This window comes from Rhea americana, unplaced genomic scaffold (assembly GCF_003343005.1).
Source record: "Rhea americana isolate MKP2758 unplaced genomic scaffold, rheAme1 scaffold_297, whole genome shotgun sequence".
NCBI classification, from domain to species: domain Eukaryota; kingdom Metazoa; phylum Chordata; class Aves; order Rheiformes; family Rheidae; genus Rhea; species Rhea americana.
Window position 1 is genome coordinate 656,616 of NW_028186420.1, and position 18,732 is coordinate 675,347.

At 44.6% G+C, this 18,732-nt stretch overlaps 2 protein-coding genes across 5 annotated transcripts in view; one reads left to right on the forward strand and one right to left on the reverse strand.

Moving 5' to 3' along the window:
• The window catches only part of USP22 (ubiquitin specific peptidase 22), a 71,659-nt gene extending 61,387 nt beyond the window's left edge, over positions 1-10,272 (forward strand). For all 4 annotated transcript variants that reach the window (XM_085309380.1, XM_085309382.1, XM_085309381.1 and 1 more), the window contains 5 exons: positions 1,067-1,193; positions 4,083-4,174; positions 5,765-5,827; positions 7,718-7,867; positions 9,659-10,272. In XM_085309380.1, coding sequence (XP_085165506.1) covers positions 1,067-1,193; positions 4,083-4,174; positions 5,765-5,827; positions 7,718-7,867; positions 9,659-9,701 — 475 coding nt within the window. In that variant the 3' untranslated portion in view covers positions 9,702-10,272. The remainder of the gene's footprint in view (positions 1-1,066; positions 1,194-4,082; positions 4,175-5,764; positions 5,828-7,717; positions 7,868-9,658) is intronic.
• A 4,852-nt stretch (positions 10,273-15,124) lies between these two features.
• Positions 15,125-18,732, reverse strand: part of TNFRSF13B (TNF receptor superfamily member 13B) — an 8,717-nt gene continuing 5,109 nt past the window's right edge. Inside the window, exons 2-3 of the mRNA XM_085309408.1 lie at positions 18,421-18,669; positions 15,125-17,259 (exon numbers count right to left, since the gene is read on the reverse strand). Coding sequence (XP_085165534.1) covers positions 16,985-17,259; positions 18,421-18,669 — 524 coding nt within the window. The 3' untranslated portion in view covers positions 15,125-16,984. The remainder of the gene's footprint in view (positions 17,260-18,420; positions 18,670-18,732) is intronic.

Sequence of the window (18,732 nt, forward strand, 5' to 3'; positions counted from 1 at the left end):
AAGACATAGGAAGAAAAGCAGTGAATGATGGTGCTTGAACTGAGGAAAGGAATTGTTAATGAGATGAACATTTCTTGGGAAGAGTTGTCCAGAAGGCTGTGGTAACCATTTAATCTGGAAGCTGCATTGGTCTTAAGCAGAATGAGACAGAGTAGGATTAGTGATAAGAGTTGATACCATGTTGTCCTCACGTGCTTGGCATGCGCATTAAAGTGAATTGTTCAGTGTTATTTCAAGTAATTTATCTCAAAAATTCTAACCGTAAAGCAACCTCTGGGGTGATAACTTAATGCATATTTGCCCTGTAGAAGTCTAAACTTGAAAAAGAAACTAACAGTCTGTCCTCCTATCCTTTTATGTGCTGAAAGATTCACCAAATGTGAAGGGGGTGGATTTTGCTTTAGTGTGTTGTGAGAACAGGTGCATAGTATATTCTCCATGAGGGGTTTCCTGTTCTGTAATGTTCTCTTTCCTATAGCCCTCTCAAGCGGTTCAGTCTGTGAAAACAGGTAGTTTTTAAAAGCTGAATTTTGAAGAAGAATTTTTCTGCTTGTCAATACTTTGATGTTTTTGGAAGATTTGTTGGTTTTGAAAATAACTCTTTGTTTACAGCTATTTTCCATGTCCAAGTTCTGACCCCAGAACTCCTAGAGAGCTACAAGCTAGAAGAGCATCCTGTAGACTAGCATGCAACTGAGCGCAGAAGTCTGTTTCAGGATTTCCATATCAGTGTTTTTGGTTTTGGAAAGAAAAGATATTTGCTATCTATCTAGAAGTTAGCTGTCCTTTTGTAGGATGTGAGCAAACACTTAACTCCTATCTCAATCACTGATGCATTTAGGGCAATGTGCCCAATAGAACAGTTATAAATGTCTGGTTTGGCTATCTGAACCATAACACTTAACTTTATTATAGATATTGGAGTTTTTTGTTTTCCAAAACATTGCTTAAGCCATAAACCTCATCTCTTGTGGTGACAGTGAGTCAAAAGTGAAAACTGTTTTCAAGGTGTGTTGAAGATCAGATAATCACATTGTGTGTTCCTTTACTTTTCAATATTTTTCAGGTTTACAAGGCCAGAACATCTAGGAAGCAGTGCCAAAATCAAATGTAGTGGTTGCCATAGTTACCAGGAATCTACCAAACAACTCACTATGAAGAAGTTACCCATTGTGGCCTGTTTTCATCTCAAAGTAAGTTCACAAAGGGCAGGTAGAGCAGTGGACATATATTCCTCTTGAGAGGGTGAGCTAAGTTCCTCAGCATGTCTTCTGATTTTCATAAGCTAATCTTTTATGATAAAAAATTAATTTTAAGAACACCCTGCATGTTCAGCTAGATTTTCTATTAAGATATTGTGATTGTATTTGTAATGTAGCCTTGCTCTATGTTTCTGGGAATGTAGCAAATCAGAATTCAGAAACAAAATGGAAGGCTAATACAGTGCCTGAACCAGTATAAAAGCCAGTCCCCAATAGCACTTACTTGCACTCCATGGTAAGAATTTTTACCATGCACTTCCACAGGAAGGATGCCACAGAGAAACTCTGTGTTTGGGGTGAAGGGAAAGGCATGCTGAAGTTATGGGTTACAGTAGAAAAGACTTCTTGTATCTTTCAAACTAATTCTCTCAAATTACTGTGGGGTGGTTTTCAGCATTTCCAATTCAAATTACATCAGATGCAATGATGGGAAATAATGTGATATTTGGTGTCCTCAGATAGTTTAGTCCAGTATTCTTTTATGGCTTAAATATAGAGTAAAACTGTCAGGCAAAGTAGGCAGCTTTTGCAGAAGATGGATGTCCTTCTCTGTCTAGACACAGAGGGTCTCTGAGAAATTATGCACAGGACTTTATAGAAGCAGCCACCATAATAACTTCAGCTCTGATCTGCTTGAGCTTTTCTGTTGCAAACCTCCCAGGTCTTGAGCCTTCGTGTCTCCTGGGATCGAATGATGAAGTCCTGTCATTCCTAGGCAGAGCTGAGGATAGTGATCATCGGTTGTTATCTATGATCACTGTGTCAAGAAGCTGCTTATTGATGATACACTAGCATCACTTAAAGAAAAGCAGTATTTTGTCTAGAACCAGGATGACTTAGAGGAAGCAGATCTTAAAAGAGCAACCTAAATGCTGTGTACAAGTGAAGTTTTTTATTGCTTCTCCTTCTAATGGGRTAATGATATATTGAAAGGTAAAATCACTCCCACCTTTTGCTCCAGAGTTCTTTCAGTTTAATTTGTGTATGACTGCTAGGCTTTGAGCTTTGGTAAAACACCGGGGTAACTTCTATAGTGTTGGAAGTAGACCTTTATCTTATACTTGTCATGACAAAGTAAGTGCTGAGTTTTGCTGAAGCAAGTTCTTTTTCTGTTTTTTCCCGAAGGTCTGCAAAGCTAGGTTAGTACATTCATACTGGAAAATCTAATAATTTGTGTAAATATAGTGTCTTGGTCTCAGTGACCAAGTCATGGATAGAATTTGTGAGATGATTGTAGATTGGAATTGTTAAATTACATAGCAACTGTGTATCCAATGCAGCAACAATTTAGAATTTGTTTTCAAAATCTGGCCCATACAGAAGCATGTTAATGAATTGAGAGGTCTTGACATGAAAGCACAGAATGCCACAGAAAAATCTGTGTTTGTAAGAAAATACTGATTCTGCTTTCTGCTGGAGAAAGCTGTCAGTAACAGGTAGAAAGAATTTCAATTTTTGTAATTTATAGGCATTTTCAGACTGTTTGGGTCAGTCAGTTCTTTAGATGTTCACTCCCATATACCAGCAGTTCTGCAGTTGCAGCTTGAACATTAACCAAGTATTATGCAATGTGATATGCAGAAGATATGAGCCTGACTGGAATAGATAGTAGTATGGTTTCTTTGTTCTTCTTTTGCTGTCTGGTGTGGTCTTGATGTCTGGTTCTTGTATGACTGACTTAAAGTTTCAAGGGGGTTTGTTTGCCTGGTTGGCTTTTGGTTTTGGGGGCATTTTGGGTGGTATGTGGGTGGTTTTTTTTTTTTTTATGCAAAGTAGTTGGATGTACAGATGTGCCTATGTGATTCTGATCTTTGGGCAAAGCTGTGCAAATGTACTAAACCCCTTTTACTACACTTAATTCAGTGTTTGTGTTATCCAGAGTAATTGAAGATATTTTGGAAAATAAATGACTGCTCCTAAGGTGATTGTGTTGTCCTGTCCATCCAAAATGCAAATTTTATTTTTATGTATTAAAGCGAAAAAAGAAATGCAAAAGATAAGAATTACAGAAGTCTCAGCTTTTGAAGTCTGAATCTGTTGCTAGGGAATTGTTACGGCACCACAATTGGAAAATAATTAACTTGAAGTGTAAATAGAGCAGAATTTCTGAGAAATGAGGAGAGAAGCTGGCTTTAAATAGAAGCTCATTCATCTCTTTCTGTTATTTGTTCCTACTTCCATTTAACGTTCAATTGTCAAGCTGAGGAAAGTGTGATGGGTACTGCAGGTTCCTATAGAAGAAAGAGGGATAAGGCCTTTTATTATTGTCTTCCATTTTTCTCTTAAATTGAATTTGTATTCCTGTGCAGTCTTGATRCTTTTCATTTGAGATGACTGGATGAGTGGATCAAGTGTAGGAATCTCATGGCAAGAACTCACTATCACCAATTTTGCACGCTTGTTGAGGCAGGGACCATACATCTGAATAGTTTGTAGCAGAGATGAGCGCTGGCATAATTAAAGCCTGTGTGTGTTATCTCTGTTTAATGTGTTTTTTGTGGTCAGTTGGGAGTAGGTTTGTGGCAAAGATACCAAGGTAAACATTCTAATCAATACCTTATTTTCCTCCACAAAAGGTATCATTTTGGGTGGTTTGTTTTCCCAGTAGAAATGTTTAGCATTTATTTGGGGGTCTTCTGATCCAACTAATTAGTTGGAAAAAATTTGGTAGTGTCCCTGGCTCCTGACTGGTAATATGCCTTCACATTATTGTACTTTAGATTTTTAAAAGTTTATAAATATTTGTACCTAACTTTTATTAAAAGATGGAAAATTTAGCCTTTCTCTAAAAAAAGAAAAATTCTTACGCTTTGTCTCCAGCGGTTTGAACACTCAGCCAAACTGAGGCGAAAGATCACTACGTATGTCTCGTTTCCACTGGAGTTGGACATGACACCATTCATGGCTTCCAGGTGTGTACCAAGTTCAAAATCCCCCAAAGACCTGGACAGAACTGTTTACCAGTTCCATACATGTGCATCATGAAACATGGAACGTCCTTGAGTCAAGGTTATAGAACAGGATATGTAATGGTACTTCGCTGTAAGTTTCCCYGTGAAATGCGCATCTTTTCTAAACTAATTTTTAGATGAGCTATTGAATYTTGTGTGGCAGAAAAGACTTGGTTAGAACATTTAAACATTTAAGGTGTTTTATTAATGCGTGTTATGTTTCTGGTTGCATGTTAAACTTGTAGACTTGAATCCACAATGCCTTCAGCTTCAGAATTTTAGAGATCTCTACTTTGGTCCTGTCAGCTGAGTGCCCATCCATCAGTCTTCCTGTATGATCAGGCAGACTAGGCATAGCATGCCTAATATAATGTGTTTGAGATTATAAAAATATCTTCCTGTGCATGTGCAAACTTTTTTTAATCTTCAATCTCTCTTGTATTTTTGCATGAATGTTATATCTTTGTAAAAGTCTTGGAAGGTGAAAAAAGTCCTCCTGCATTTGATTGAATGTCCATTARAATACTTATTTTAACCTGAAAAACATGCTTTTTTTGCACCATTCACTAAATAGGTATTCTAATGGACATTCAATCAAATGCRGGAGGACTTTTTCCACTTTCCAAGTCTTTTACAAAGATATAACAATCATGCAAAAATACATCTATAAAAAGAACTAAATGAGCTCAGGTAACAAGTATGTATAGTCTGTTTCCATTCAGACTATATGAAAGAATTTTCAGGCTTAATTTAAAACTGAAGCAATGCAAAAAGCCCCAAAACGTGGCATCTCTGAACACAAGGACTGTATTCGAAGATAAAAATTTTAATAGTCCTTTCAAGTGTTTTTTGCGTGTGTGTGGTTGGTTCTTTTTTTTTCCCCCCTCCCCGGGAGAGAAGTAGATGCTTCTGCCAGGAGAGAAGGGAGAGCACTAAAGCTCCGTTAAATTGTGTTGTATTAGAGATATATCATTTATTCCAGTAYATTCTGGAGATTTTGAGACTTTCCTGTTCCTCTGTGGTGAGTTCTCCCTGGATAGAAAAGGGTCTGCTGATGAAAGGTATCAAGCATAATGGAAAATAGACAGGATAATCAGGAGGCGTAGCTCRGTAATCTGAATTTCATCGGCTGTGAAATCAACAGCATAATCCTATTGCTGCTGTCAAAACACAATATGAATTTACAAGTCAGAGCCAGGATGATTGACCCATCACAGGATAAGGGATTGATATAATTAGATATTTTTCCAGGTTTAAAATACAATTATTTTCTTAACCTGTTTTTAAGCTTTTGGATAGGACATTTAATGTAAATGGATCTCTTTTTGACCGGGAGGGGAAATGGTGCTTCTTACGTAGCATTGCTGTGAGAACAAATAAAGCATCTTTAGCATCCTAATCAGCAAACCTTCTCTGCTGCTAAGCAGCATTGTGCTTTTGAATTAGGACGTTGATTCAGCAAACAAGCYGTGTGTCATGTACAACATATTTACTCTGTTTGGGAAGCCACTGCTTTAAGTGACTGGATTTTTGTGTGTGTGTGTGTTGCAGTAAAGAGAGCAGAATGAACGGGCAATACCAGCAGCCGACGGATAGTCTAAACAATGATAATAAGTAAGTGGTACATTCCGTGACTCCTATTGTGAAAGGTAGTTGGCTTCTAGAAGGAGTTAATACAGTCTGCTGTATATCCTGCAGTGATAAGTGCATTATCATATCTGACAGCGCAGTAAGTCTGAACTGTTGCAGAATAAAGCTTCGCTACGTTTGCAAACCATATCATGGTTTTGTGGCAGCTAACTGGCTGACCGGATGCTGTTAACCCCAGTAATATGTCTATGGACAGAACTAAAGGCTGATGTTACCWTATTAAAAGAGATGGGTTTTCCTTTAAATAATCCTATTTCTATTGGAACAGCAAAGGAAGTTCCAGAAGATTGAAAGAAAGCTTATCAAACAGTGATACTTTAAGTCAGAACTGGATGACCTCAGTAATTCTGGGGTCTGTTGGTCAGGCATTGATTTCAGTCAGAATAATGGAGTGGCTGACATAAGACTTGGTAAAGAATTTAAAGGAGAAATAGTTGAAGCCAGTATTCGTAGTTTCATGGAAGTAGATTTGGTCACACAAACTTTATCTTTTTTTTTTAATAAGGTTACAGTTTGGTGGTTACGGACATGTGCTGATGTTATGCATTTAAATTCCTCAAGGCATTTCATTTGACACTGAAAGTCTCATTAAGAAACTAGAATCACACAATAGATGGTTTTAAAAACTAGCTAACTAGGTCTCAGTACATTTGCTGTACAAGAAGACATCAAGCAGGTGTTTTGTGTGCTCCTACAGGGATTGATTCGTTAGATGTATGATGTTTAATAGTGCTAGCAAAGATCTGAAAGAAAACAAAATGCATCACTGAAGCTTATGCACGACACAGGTTGGAGAAGTTGTTAATGATGAAGAGGATTAGGTAATGAGAGCAGAGACATCTGGGTTGCTTGCTTGCTGAGCTGGAAGCCAGTAAACAGCTGGGGCAATCCTAGAATCCTACATCTAGGAATAAAGAGCAATGTCTATCCTGGCCAGATTAAAGAATCAATCCAGGAAAGTGATGACTCTTGCAAATCTCTGGGCAATCTCAGAGAGAGTCAGCCGAACAAGAGCCCTTGTTGCAGCACTAGGTCTAGAGAGCCCTGCAGTTTTTAACATAAATAGGAGGATATCAGGTGAAATTAGATTATTTGATCATCACGCAGCTGTGTTTATATTCGGGTTTGAAGATACCATTTTAAGGAAGCAATTGAGAGAGTGGAGTACATTTGAAGAASAGCCACAAGTAAAATTAAGACTGGGATAAAGTCCTACCTTAGAACAAAAGAGTCAAGGACTTCAGCTTTTTAATACTTAAAGCAACTTGATCAGTCTAGTAGCATCTTTCTTTGGAAGAGATGTATGATTTTTCAGCCTAGCAGGCAAAGGTGCAACAAGGTCTGAAAGCTGAAAGTTGAGGCTGAATATATTCAGTTTTCAAAATAGCTACAAACTTTCCATATTAAGGACACTTAGTGCAACAGCGTATCACTGGGAGTATCTACCCTTAGCTCCTTTGCCTCCCCACGCTCTAAATAGCTTTTTTCTGATTCTCTAGAGTGAATCAAAAATTCAAGGAAATAGAAAGTCATACTGGATAATCAGTGGTCCTCTTCAGGAATACATCAATATTGAAAACTCTTTGGTAGTTAATATTGATAAAGGTGACAGCTGTTATCAGACTGGAATGTTGCAGTAACAGCTAGAAGAGGAATAGAAAAAGTGGTTCATTTTCTCTGGACAAGGATGTCCTCTTCCTAGCTGATGTTAAGAACTGGTGTTTTATTGGTGGGTCAGATATCCTTACAATATTTATCCATATCTAGGAGCGCGAGCTTCTGCTTGTCTAAAATGTCTTCCCCCYCTCCCCCGCCTTTTTGATCCACTCATTCATTAACTCTTTCCTGTACCAGGTATTCCTTGTTTGCAGTAGTTAATCACCAAGGAACCTTGGAGAGTGGGCACTATACCAGCTTCATCCGGCAACACAAGGACCAGTGGTTCAAGTGTGATGATGCCATTATCACCAAGGCTAGCATTAAGGATGTACTAGACAGTGAAGGGTAAGTTGTGAACTGAAAAGGGGAAGGAAAGCTGACCTTCAGGTGTGTTTCATCATACAGAAGACTTAATTTCTGTGTTTCGATATCTATATATCAGTGTTCCAGAATGTTGCTTAATGCTCCTGGATTTCTTGAAGAAAGAAGCATTGCAATGTCTGTAACTGGTGCTCATGTCCAAACTCTTGCTTGCTAATGGAAGGGGCTCAGACGACTAAAGTGATATGATTATCCAGTGTAGAAACAGGGGTCTTGCAAGTATTKATGTTGATAACACAATCCTGTCCTTACGTGTAGAACTTTTAGGTTACTCTGAGCACAAAAGATTTGAAGAAAAGCCATTAGGAAAATATATGAACCACAGAATGGCAAGGCTCTATATGGGAGCCAGGTGTAGAGCATGAGCTCATAGCTCAGGGCTTTAAATTGATTTCAGATTGATGTTTTGGTTTCAGATACTTGCAACAGTAAAGTATTGGGAATGCAAAGCAATAATTTGCAATGAAAACATGTAGGTGCTTCTCATTTGAGAAGCATTGGGGTTGGTGTCTGTTTTAAGAATACAGCAACTTAACATCAGAAATCTTCATTTGGTCTTTTTTCCACTATGGACTTGGTACTGGAAAGATAAGCCTATTTTTGTTCTTTTTTCTTTTTTAATTATACCTGACATTTCTGTTAATTGCTACCGGCACAGATGTTCAGTTTAAAATTTTTAATAGGTTTACCCATTTTTTTTCTTTTCTGCACTTCAACTTGACAGCAAAAACCTCTCCTATAGTAGCTGAATTGTAATGTCAAATGATTTGACTAAAAATGCTTATACTCTAAGGTCATCAGGAGAAATAAGTTAGATCTTTTTATTCATAATAAATGGTTAGCTTTGGTCCTGGGATGGAATATGTGGAAGAAACTGCCATAGGCAAGAAGGAGAGGATATGCAGCGCAACTGCTGTATAGCTGTCTCATTAAAGAATGGTTAGGTGTCTGATCCATTTTCCTTGGTCCAGATAGATGCTGACACTGAGTAGATCTCATTGGATAAGAGAAACTCCATAGGGCTGGAAACAGAAGGATGAGAACTGGGATGTCTCAAAAATGCTTTGAAGTTATTTTAAGTGAGTGTTACAGTAACTCTGTCAGTGTGTGGTGTGTAAATATGTAGAAATCAGTCCAGTTTCCTCTGACATGTAACTGCTTGAGGGCTGGGCTCTGTTATGTAGCGRTGTGCATGCAGTAATTAAGAATAGGAAGAACTTCATTCTGTTAAAACAGCAGAGTAGAGTACAGGTTGAGACGTTAGGTATTAGRATCGAGTTTGACTCGGGCACACTAATTTCAGTCCACATTTTATTTTGATGCAAGTAAACAGCATACAGTTTGCAGGGATCATAAATGCCCTATGTTTTGGTTATGTGACTCTGAAGGAACAGCCACCTCTTAAGGCACCTCACTTGYGTTTTGTATCATGGTAGTATTAAATGGGTGCTGCCTGCCTGAGCATCAGCATAGCCCAGTCTTCCAGAAAGTTCAGATTCCAAGTAGATTGTATAACAAGATGCTTTGCCTGCATGATAGACAACTGTTCGATTTCCTGAATTGCTGGTATAACTATTTCAGCTGGCTTCCCTCCTCCTCTTCCATAGTTACTGTAGGAAGCTGGCATTTCCCTGGAATCACTTGAGACTGAAAAGAAAAACAAAACGGRCAGTTCTGCTCTCTACGATTAGTAGAAATATTAATCTGCTACAATGTGCAGCAGAAAGCTGAAACTGTACCTCTGCTTTTTTGCAGATATTTGCTGTTCTATCACAAGCAGTTCCTGGAGTATGAATAGCCTTATCCAACAGCTTGTCAGATATAAACAAGGAAGAAAATAAGCAAGCCTTCTGAAACGACACACAAACCTACCTGAAATGAAAAGACCCATTAAAAAAACAACTAGCACTGAGCTGTAACAGGACCTACTTGACACTGGCTCAAAGCCTGGCGGAGTAAGAAATGAACAATGTCCAACGTGTATGCAGTCCCGCAAGGACAGAAAGGGGGAAAAAAAGAGGCTACAGTCAGTCACTTAACAGAGGAAATATGAAATGAAAGGAATGCTCTGGGTGGGGGAAATGGGAGCAGAGGAGTCCGGGCACTGGTACATCTCCTATGTTCCTCCAAAATGTGTGTGGGAAGGCAAGGGGGTGTACCCTCRTCTCCATAAAGCATCTTCTCCATTGGTGCTTCAGCTCCAACGACCAATCATATAACAGTTAAAATTAAAAATCCAAGCCCATTTTTTATGCRTATGGGTCTGAAAGCAGTAGAGTGGAGGAGGAGGGGATGACACAACTAAAGGACTTTGCAAGTATCTTTTTATTTGTGAATTTTAGTTATTAAATAAATACAGTATGAAACTATTAGGCTCTTTTTTTCAAAACATAAATCCTGGAATGTGGAACTGAAGCTACAGTACTAAGACAGGTTTTCAGGCATGCCTGCTTGCACAGGTAGTGTTTAATGCCATCGGACTGCTCATCAAAAGCATCAGCACAGATTATTTTCTGTTTGAGCCCTTTTTTGTTTTGTTTTCTATAAACAGCTATTTTCTTAATTTTTTTTCCTTTTATTCCCTTTTTTCACGAGAATGAAATTCATAAATGCAACCCTCAGTAAAATGAATGAATTGGCCTGTTTATACTGTAAGAGTGGTCTTGGTCCTTTTTTAAAACCTTGTGAATAAGTTTGAATTTCTCAAATTTGTTTGTTTTGTTGTTGCTGGGTTTGATTTGTTTTTTTTCCCCTCCTGCCTTCCAAAAGCATGCATGTGTGTGGATGTATGTGTGTATATATACACACACACACACTTGAAAGAACTTCAGTATTGAAAAATGTACCATCCGTTAGATACGGTTGCTGCTGGGGGCAGCACTGAGCGATAGATCTGCTGCTATTGAGCACTTCTGCAGTGCACTAGGCTTTTTAAGTAAACAACACGTTTTCCTGGTATGTGCTAGGCTCGTATTGGTTCCTTGTAGCCTCGGACATGTATTAACTCCTCACGTACCCTTACCCCTTTGCAAAATCTCAGCCTCTTTAGTTGGGTCCTTGGCTGACAGCAGCGGGTGTGCTGGTTTGCTTTTGCTTTGTCCCAAGCACGTTTGCGATCCCCTTCTCCCCCTCCGTTGCTGCCTTTCCAAGCAGCTCCTTTGCCTGTGTAGGCACTAGCAGTAACTCCTCATGTGCCGTATTTTGCTCCCAGGAGGCTGGGCCATCATGGATTGAGTTCACAAAGTAGAGCTCAAAAGAGTGAAAATCGGTTCTGCTCCCTCTTCCCCTTGGAACCTTTAGAGAGCTGTGTCTGTCGAAGGTGTTTAGACGCTCTCTAAATTTGTGCAAAGGCCACTCCAGGGAGGTCGTTAAGCTCTGCTCTAGAAATGGGTTGCAGGTGTCTGACCTCCATAAGACAGAGGCAGAAAGTGATCTGTTTAACAGAAGAAACGCAAGGAAAATAAGTAAAATCTGCGTTTGTTTATTTATTAAATGAGCATCTTACAAGAAAAGCTGCACAATAGGATGGTGAAATTGTATTTGATTTGTACACAAACTGGAAGAGTACAAGGCAGTGCTGTACATCAAAAGATTTCTGCGACACCTTGCAACAGAGAAAGAAGAGCCGACTAATTGAAACACCCTGAATACCAAATCAGACGTTCTCAATGTACCGTACAGTATCTGAGGTATCTACGCAGCCTGATTTCTGCAGAAGTGATGCGCACTCCAGTTTCATAACCTGTCTTCCCCTCTCGTCATGCTTGAAATAGTTTTCAGTTGTAATTGGGTACTGCAGGGTTTAACCTGAGTGTTCTTGTCGCAAATGAAAAATTGCTGGAGAAATGCAGATGAACGGTGCACGCGCAGGCAGGGAGGACCCCTCCCGCCTGGAACTGGGCACGGTATCGTGCAGACGCTTGACAACGCTTCCTGCTACCTTTTAATAATGCAGCAAGCTTGCAGAGGAAGACGAGAAACAGCCGTTCATTATTCCCCAGGCTGCTGCAGTTCAAGTCCCCACCTTGTCCTGTTGCTGAAGGAGGAGTGCCACCGTGCGGCGAGCGGGCGCCGCCGGGCCGGGAACGCTCTCGCTTTGCGATGCCGAGGTCTGAGCCCTTGGCTGCTTTTTCGATGTCGGAGCCTGAACAAATGAATTCTGTTCTCCACTAGCACGCGCTTGGCTGCTGGAGCTAATGTGGTCTATTTTGTTAGTCCTTTAGAAACAAATTGTTTAGGGATGAGGCCAGCTATGTGTCAGCCTTAATTTTTTTTTTCCACCCCTCTCAGGCTGAGGATGAGAGCYGTGCTGTGCCTGACTGCACCTGCGCTGAAGGGTTTCAATTGGAGATGGAGAGTGGAGCAGATTTCAGGGCTCTGTTTTTGGTTTTAAAAGCAGAATTGCCCCTGTATGTAAAAGCTTTTGTTTGTCTTTCTGTTTTTCTTCTCTCCTCCTCTCTTCTCCCCCCGTCCCCCCCACCAAATGTCTTACCCTGAATCATGCCAGGCATGTTTCTATTTCCAGCAACAGTAAATCGGAACAGGTTGTTAGAGCAGCAGAGAGCATTTTTCCCCTGCCTTAAAAAAGGTGGTGGGGAGGAAGGTAGGAACAACCACTAATCACAAGAGCAACACTACAGCTCACTATACTTTTTTCTGATATGGCCTTCTCTTGTCCTTCCTCCATTTAGAAATAAGCATTCAGCTCATACACAAGGTTTATTCCTGGTAGAGCTAGGGGATTGCTCTTTCCGTCACCTTCAGGAGAATGCCAAATGCAAAACTCCTTCCTGTGCAGTAAGATGCTAACGAATGACTGATCAAGTTAAGCCTTCCTAGTGGGTTGGCAGACGGACCGGAAATCTTGCCTGCTTCGATGACTAATGATCCTGCTGCTTCAGCTGCTGACCTTGTTCAGTTCGGGGACTGGGGTTTGGAGCTGATTTGTTAATTTTGAAGTATAGTTTTATATTGGCATGGCTTGCTCTGTGGCGAGGAAGCATCTGAAGAAGATATTGAATGCAAAGATTTGTAGGATGATCCATGCGTCTATTGGAGTATATCTTGTGTTCAGAGACCAGCAATGAGCGTGACTCTGCAGCCAGCACAAAAAAACCCACGAAGTCACTCTCAGTKTGGCATTTTCTGGTCCCCCTCTCAGGCACTGGACTAGAGATGCAGCTTCACTTGATGCGGGTGCCTGATGAAAACCTGAGCAAAAGCTGGAATATGAGAAGTGGGTTGGGGCGGGCGGGGGGCAGCTGGAAAAGCTGTCTGTAGTGTGGATTCCTTAACCTGGATTTAACCCCCCCGCCCCATGTGGATTCTCTTATTCAAAATTAGTGGCCTTAGTCCCATGAAGTTTAATTTGTACCGAGTGGTAYCTGCTTGCACTGCATACGTCTAAGAGCAATATTTAAGTGATMCCTTTGACTATGCTCTGTCAGAGCTGTTGGACACTAGCTGCAAATGGGATCCCAAATCTACAGATTTCTCTGGCTTCTGTTRCATCTAACTGCTGTAGGTGGGAGTCTGTTAGTAGTCTGTTCTGGGTGCTGATTTGACCCACTTGCTCCGTGGTATCTTTTCTTTAATRTGCTGGTATCAGTATTAGTATCCTCTGAAGGAGGGGGAGGGCAARGCTGGGAGCACGAGGAACGTCCCCCCTCGCTCAGCAGCGTCGGGAGGACTGAAGCGGCTTCTGACGGGCGTTTCCTTCCCCCTCACCCCAGTTTCTAGGGCGCAAACCTTGCAGACCGCTGTCTCTTGTAGGATATTGCTGCTCCCCTCCGTTCTCCATTGCAGCGGGCAGCAGCGTGGGCAGCACGGCTCCTCGGGGCGCCCGGGAAGGCGAGGGAGGTCTGCCGGAGTCCGGAGCGGGCGCCGCGGTGGCGAGCGAAGCCGGGCAGCCGCCCGGTCTTCCTGCGAACGGGAGCTTTGGCTTGCCAGAGCCAAACAGGGCGTGCTGCTGTGCGAGTCTTTTACAGAAGCTTTCCTAAAACTCYTTCTGCTTGAACAACTGATGCTTTTTGGTCCTCGAGAGATGCCCTGATTGCACAACCAACGGCACGTGTTCGGCTTGGTATTTCCGGCCTGTTTTAAATCAGGTTCTGACTCTCTTGGCGCGGCGAGCAGCGAGCGCCGAGCCGTTTCCCGCGGTTGCTCGGACTGCTTGCCTGGGACTAGTGAGCGCTAGCTGAACCGGAGAGCCCAGAGCATCTGGGGACTGTCATCGACATCGGCACCCACCGTCCCAAAGCGGCTGCTTCCTACCGCAGGCGCGTTGCCAGGGYCTGAGCGGGGTCACGGCTTTTTAAGCTCAAAATGAAGCGCGGTGGCCGCGYGGCTGTCGGTGGACGAGCGCCGCTGCGGCGAGCGGTTCCCGCTGCCGCGGTCGCTGGGGCTCGGTGCCGGCGGTGCCTGGCAGCCTCCCTAAGGCACCTAAACGGGGGGTGTAAAAACCTGCCTTCCCACCGCTTAGCAAAAGCTTGATGCTATAAACAGGCAGCATCAGAAAGGAGTTTTGTCTCGCCTTATGAATGTTTTATGGCTTAGAAATAGCAGAAATGACTCTGCGGTCATTCCCTTCCTGGCTCGTAATGAGTGGTTGCTSCGAGCAAACCCCTCGGTCCCGCGCTGGCCGTTAGCTGCCAGGAAGCCCTCCCCTGCGACCGCAGGCGCTCGCTGTGAAACCGCCCGGGCGCCGCGCCGGCTCGGGGCACCTGAGCTGCTTTCACCACCTCCATCCGCGCGCGGCACGTGCAGGTGCTCGGCGCTGCGGTGAGGCGTAAAATACCTTTTTGCACGTGCCAAGGGGTCTGCGCGTGAAACTGTCCTCGTCCTAAACAAAACTCGGGCCGTGAAAGCTCGGGGTAGCGGGAAAGGCTGAACGTGGGCGTGAGGCGCGCTCGGCCCTGGCGTTTGGTGGTGCRTCGAGCGCGTGTCGCTGCGCCCTGCCGGCTGCTTGCTGCTGGCCAGGGGCTGGCGGCGGTGTCACCGTTACGCTGCCCSGAGGGTTTTGGTGAGCGTGGCAGCCTTTCCAGGCTCACCCACCACGTTTGGGAGAATTATCGGAGTAAAACGAGACCTTGGGTTTGAAGAGGCTTATCCCCCACCCCGGGAAGGTCAACGCGGMAGCGGGCAGAAGTGATCCCTGCGGCTACCGCGTTGTAAGGACTCCGCCGCGAAGCGCAAAGAAATAAAATACAATATGCACGGGAGTAAAGAGACAAAAAACAGCCGTGTTGACTCAGGAAGCGACTCGGGCGGTGAGGAGCCGGACCCACGCGTGTGCTGTTGGCCCGGGTCTTTAACCAGCTCTTGAACTTCCTAGTTCCAACTGATCTCATTTAGTTCCCGCTTTTTTCTGCTTTGTGACCAGAGATCGCTGCGAACGTGACACTGTCTTTCGTGACAGTCACCTTAGGATGCTGTCCTCTCCCGTGGTACAGAAACATCTAAGTGAATTTGAAGAAATACGTAGTACGTRAGATGCAAAGTTTATTATAACTTCCTGCTATTGCTTTCTCTAGCTATCTACCTTACCCCGGAAAGTTAGATTTATCTAACTTACTTGTGCATATATTGACTTTCTTGTATTTATTCTACCAAATTTTAAACTCTGGTTTGAGAAAATTGATGACGCTCTACTATCATGAATGATTTCTCACCAAGCAAAAAATTTCTACAGCTTAACGCTCTGCTTTAGTGAAAATGAGAACTTCAAGTTACGTGTTGAAACACACGTTTTTCCATAGTAACTTTCAAATCTAGGTCAGAGAAAAATCTTTCCTCGAAGCAGCTGCATCTTTGGAAGGCTCATCATTTTTACCAGCTATTTCAGGTAACCAAAACCAGAAGTATGTAAAACCACTGAGTCAAGTTTTCGGCCGTGGATGTCTTTTCACATCTAAACCCAATTCCGTTTGGCCGTGCAAAAAAAAAAACCATTGGTCCTTAGCAGGCATCTGACAGTCCGGTTTTAGACGGCGTTTGTGAAATCTGCAGTTCCGTGTTTAAGTCCGCCCAGGCTGGGGGGCAGCGTGCGCGCTGGGGTCCGTCCCAGTGCCGCTGGCGCAGCGGCCCGTGCTGCCAGCGGCAAAGCCCTCGCCGGCTCACGTGGCCTTTCCTCGCCTCAGAAACGCCCTGAGCCCTAATAAATATTCTCTCCTGTAAAGAAACTTCTGCTAAAGTTGAAAAACGYGCCGGGCTCGTCGGCGGGGCAGGATGTCTTCTCCAAGGCCTGCTAGCTCAAGGCCAACAGCRTTTGATGCTCTTGCCTGTAACTTCCAAGAATAACTTCTTGGGTCTGAGTCCAGACCTCAGCACGGGAGGCTGAAGAAGGCCAGATGTTCTCTCTTATCTCCAATGTCCAACGTGCTTTAAAATACCTTTTAAAATAACTCTTTCAAGAACTGCTCGTTGTCTTTAGGGAATCAGTTCGGTAGAAGACGACGACGCGCAGGCAGCGCTCAAGGGAAGACTGRCTGAAACGTCCAGTTGCTCCATCATATTTAGGCTTTGGGCATGAGGGAGACTTGGGCTGGTGCCACAGCTTAACCCCTTTTCTTCTATCGCGTTCGAGACTCATACAGCGCTCTCGCTACTGCGTGTAAACTGCTTGTGGTGCAAGGTAGAGTTTTTTAGAAAAGGGAAGCTGTACTTTCCCGTGGGGGGCGGTTGTTCATCGTCGTCTATTCCTGGCTGAGAATCAAAACCCCTTGCAGAGGCCAAGTGGCACTGACGTTGGCGCCAGAACGAAAAGCCTCGATGAGACCCGGTTCCGACGACGGGGGAGAGCGGGAAAAGTCCGCAGAGGTCAGGTCAGGGCACAAAGATGCTGCTGAAAGGAAAGGGACTTTTTTATTGAGAGTGCGTAAGAATAACGAGAATTTTATTTCCTCCGTGGAAGAAAATAGCATTGGTCGTAGCCTGGATCCGCCGTGCAAAGACGGCACCTCGTCAGGCTGCTGTGGTGGAAACCGTTAGGTTTGCTGGAAACGGAGGGCGAAGCAGCTGCGCCCGCGGGCGAGGGAGCAGCTTTCCCTCCGTCCCCACCGCCCGCGAGGACCTCCGCTGCGCTCAGGCCAGCGGCGTCTTCTCTTGCGAGGGAGAGCAGATGATTTTGAAGTGGCCGTCGTCGGGGCCGGGAACGGCCCCCGCGCTTCCCGCGCGGCATATCCCGCTGTGAGAGGCAGCGACTCTTTCTCCCGCGTGGTAGGARGTGCTGCGGCCCGACTTGGTCTCCTGTACGGCAGAGCCGTGCTCGGGGAAGCAGAAGCCGCACGTTTCCACGGGCTCTGGTACCCTGCTCCCGGTAGATCCGTCACCGACGCTACCCGCTTCCACTAGGCGATCTGCAAATAAATTACCTGTATTAGCTTACGGGCTTCCCAGGAGCAGACCGTCTTAGTGGGAAGGTATCTCCTGTTTTGCTCCCAAGTGCATGTGAACCGCGAGCCGGCGTGGACCCCTTTTAATAAAGCCCGGGGCATCCGTGTGCGTGTGYGTGTGCGGCTGCTGTGCAAGCAAAGCATCGCTCAGCCGCTCGTGCCTCGAGCTTCCACCGCCGCAGGAGCTGAGAGTCTAAGGGCAAACGATGCAAAAGCCGAAGGCTGAGGRAAGGCACGGGGTCAACGAGTTGCAAAGTGCTGGAAACAGGAAGGTTTAGTACTAAAGCAATTGTAATATTTATAATGTTGCATCTGCATTGTATTTTCGTTGAATGTAGCATATGCAAATGCAACGATGCAGCGGTGTGCAACGTGCAAGAGCTCCAGAAAAGGGAACGGGCCGGGCTGTCCGTGACCRGCTGAAGGGCCCCCGGCAGCTGTCTGTCGGCTGGGGGCCGGCTATCGAGGGGCTCTGCTCTGTTGCCTGAGATCTGATGAGTAAGGTGAGATGAGGAATATTAAAAAGCATAGAGCAAATCCCTTTGAACCTGTCAGCCTCCCTTAAAAATGAATGTTCAATGCCACAGTGTCCTCAGACAAAAGTCAATGAGAACAGCTTAAATTAYAGTTCTGCTGAAGGATGACTCTAAGGATGACACATCGGGTCACAGGCTTTTTATTATTATTTTTTTTTTGCAACATCCAGCATGATCAACTCTAAACTGAACGCATATATACRTGTGTGTTTGTGTATATACACAGTATATCTAAAAATATATACACACATATATATAGATATCCACCACAGCAGAAAAGGGAAGTGGAGGAGGGAGCRTAAAAATATCTTTTCTAGGTTGATTTGCACCTTGCACTCCTTTTTCCTACCTTTTTGCTCTCTAAAGCAATGGCCTGTAAAGCATCGCCCGCTCCGGGGCTAAAACTCGGGCTTTGATGCTGCCAGGAAGCCCAGCAGAGGGGCCGCGCGGGTCAGACCTTCACGCAGGAGCGAGCGGCCCGCGGCGCCGCGGCTCCTCGCGGGCAGGGGTTAGCCCGAGCGCGTCCTCCCCGCYTGCAGAAGCCGGTTGGTTTCGGCAGCGCCGCGCCGCTCCCTGAGCCGCCGCTCACCTTTGGAGGAGTCGTCGCGGCGGTGGCAGGGGCCGGCGCTGGCCTGGCACGAGACCACCTCTCCCTTCCTGCGCAGGTGGCTCCAGCCCAGGAACAGGGAGCAGACGAGGGCGCAGAGGCAGAGCCCCAGCAGCAGGTAGACGACCAGCCACGGGTCCTGCTCCGCGCACGGCTTCTGCTCCAGGCCGGCGGCCGGCGGCGAGGCGCTGCCCAGGGCGACCGGCGGCGCCGGCGTGGTCCCCAGGGCGGCTGCGAGGGGCCGGGGAGGGTGGAGGGGGGGGACAGGACGGGACACAGGAGTGAGCTTCGACG